We start from the raw sequence: 2,762 nt of genomic DNA, 5'->3' as shown, positions 1-2,762 counted from the left end.
TTGTTTTTGTTTTTTGAGATAGGGTTTCTCTGTGTAGCTTTGGAGCCTTTCCTGGAACTCACTCTGTAGCTCAGGCTGGCCTTGAACTCACAGAGATCTGCCTGGCTCTGCCTCCCAAGTGCTGGGATTAAAGGCATGCACCACCACCTCTCAGCGATTATAAATGTTTTTATGATGGCAATTTATATTTTAGCCACAAGTCTTCTTGTCTTTTGGATAGTAACCATCCCCAACATTGACAAAGGCCATGAGCCTAGCAGCAGACTATTTGGGTATTTGAATTTCAAAGTTTATTTTTCATCCCCCATCCCTATATTCTGTTAGGATCCATCCCAATTTACCCTTTAACAATATTCCCACCTGGCATACTGCCACTTAATTTGATAGCATTATGATACTTTAACATTTTGTCTACAATTTACAAGCATTTCCCCTGTGGAATTTCTGGTGAAGTTTCTGCTGATTCAAATCTTTAAGCTATAGCAGATGCTTGTTTAAAATTTCTTGAGATTATTTTTTTCATCAGAATTTTTTTCAAGACATTCTTTACTTCTTTATTTCTCAAGCTATAAATGAAAGGGTTTAGTAAGGGAACCACTATTGTAAACAAAATAGCAGCTGGTATATCCTTATCTCCTTCTTCTAGCAAATTTGGCCTAATGTACATGAAGAAAAGAGATCCATAGAATAATGAAACAGACAAAAAGTGAGATGCACAGGTGGAGAAGGCTTTGATCCTCCCCTCTTTGGATTTCATTTGGAAAATTGTGAAAACAATGTAAAGGTAAGATATGAGGACGCTACCTATTGTGAAGACTTGAATTGAACCTGAAAAGACAAACAGCACCAGCTCATTGACATAGGGGTCAATGCAGGAGAGTCTGTACAAAGGAAGGATGTCACAATAAAAGTGGTTGATATGATTAGAACCACAGAATGCCAGTCTAAATAGCAGCCCCACATGGATCATGGAATGCAGATTTCCAGCTATGAAGGCTCCTGTGGTCATATGAAGGCAGAGCTTCTTGGACATCATGGTGTGGTACTGCAGAGGGTTGCATATGGCCACATAGCGGTCATAGGCCATTGCTGCCAGAAGAAAGCAGTCTGCAGTTTCAACAGTGCAAAGAAAATAAAACTGTGCCATGCATTCATACAGAGAGATTGTTCTGTTCTGGGAAAAAAAGTTCGCCAACATTTTAGGAGTAATAGCACAGGCACAGCAAGAATCCACCAGAGCCAGGTTGCCAAGAAAGATGTACATTGGTGTGTGCAGAGAACGTTCTTTGGAAATCAGAATCATCAGGCCCATATTCCCTACCATGGTGATCAGATAGGTGACAAAGAATACCACAAACAGAAGGGCCTTCATTTCTGGATGGTCTGTAAATCCAGTAAGGATAAACTCATGTTTCATGGTGTGATTTTCTTCAACCATTCCTGATTGTCTGAAAAAAAAAGTTGAGAAATAAAGTGCTTTCCTGTGTGCTCAAAACATTAAACTAAACTCTCTTTGTTTCAAAGGAGGCATCCTGGCTAATGCCTTTGCAAGTCAGCTGGACTTGAGTTTGATCTGTACAGTATGGAATGGAAACTCAGTTGTATTTCTGCAAATTGGTGGAATCCCTGGAATATTATTTAGTGGTAAAGGATGAAATGCTTAAATACTTACACCCTTTGAGGATTAGTGATGAATCTATTAGCATAATAGTATAATATAATAATATATTATAATATATAGAATAATAATTCTTTTTCTGAGCAGGAGATTGAACCCAGTACATGCTATGCCAAGTGGCATCACCACCTAACTACATTCCCTGCCTAAATTGTTCCTTTCAAACCTATTTATTAAACACTATTCTATCACATTTTAAAGGAAAATTTCATATTGGAGTCACATAGGTTGTATTTTACTTAAGTATAAGTAGGACAAAATACTTCTTGTGAAAACTGCTGTATAATTTTATAAATTATATCATCATTCTCAAAAAAATTTAAAGGCTGTATTTGTAATAGCTAAGGATAATGTTCAGAAGACTATTATTGCTACAATATTGATAGCAGCAGTATCCAAAAGGTGGCAAGAATCTAGATGTGCATGGGCAGATGACTGGATATAATATGTGTATACATAAAATGGAATATTAGGATATTCTTACCAAGGAATGAAATATTGACCTGTTACAACATAGGTAAATCTCAATGCTAAATGAAGGAAGGCAGACAAATTGGATACATTCTGTAATTTTACTTAAGTGAGGTACCTACAGTAGACACATCCAGAGAAAGAGACTCTAAACTGGTGATTGTGGAGGGAACTGGGAACAGAGAGATCTGGTTTAATGAACATCCATTTTTCTGTTTGGGAAGATGGAATAATTCTGCAGATGAGTAATGGTGACTGTTGCACCAAGTAAATGCACCTAACACTGTGGAACTACACAGTTGCATAACCTAAAATGGTAAATTATATGTTATGTGTAATCTACCACAAAACAGACTTATGTATATGTTTTTAGTAATTTTCTCTTTCATATTTTTTCTATTTCTAATGTTATTGGATATACACTAAAAATAAACTGCTTCAGGGAACAGTGAATATTTACAAAGCATTTTCTCCTCAGGATCGGGAAGCACAATCAGTTGGCTGACACAGGAAGGATGTAAGAGACTGGGAATGTACAGTGAGACACAAAAAATAGAGATAGCAAGAGACAATATGAGAGAAAGACAGACACACAGAAAGAGAGAAGGTGTGA

At 36.9% G+C, this 2,762-nt stretch overlaps 1 protein-coding gene across 1 annotated transcript; it reads right to left on the bottom strand.

Annotated features, from left to right (window-relative positions):
* Nucleotides 1-375: 375 nt before the first annotated feature.
* LOC114691966 (olfactory receptor 5K1) lies at nt 376-1,522 on the bottom strand. Its single transcript, XM_028867558.1, has one exon. It carries the CDS (start codon nt 1,436-1,438, stop codon nt 473-475), a length of 966 nt encoding a protein of 321 aa, XP_028723391.1. The 5' UTR covers nt 1,439-1,522; the 3' UTR covers nt 376-472.
* Between the last annotated feature and the right edge of the window lie 1,240 nt (nt 1,523-2,762).

This window comes from Peromyscus leucopus, chromosome 12 (assembly GCF_004664715.2).
Source record: "Peromyscus leucopus breed LL Stock chromosome 12, UCI_PerLeu_2.1, whole genome shotgun sequence".
Taxonomy (NCBI): Eukaryota; Metazoa; Chordata; class Mammalia; order Rodentia; family Cricetidae; genus Peromyscus; species Peromyscus leucopus.
Note: the sequence above shows the minus strand (reverse complement) of the source record. Positions and strands in the feature narration are given on the sequence as shown.

What these genes read in the sequence shown, in the direction of transcription:
- LOC114691966 (XM_028867558.1), bottom strand. Translation starts at nt 1,438, where the DNA reads ATGGTTGAAGAAAATCACACCATGAAACATGAGTTTATCCTTACTGGA.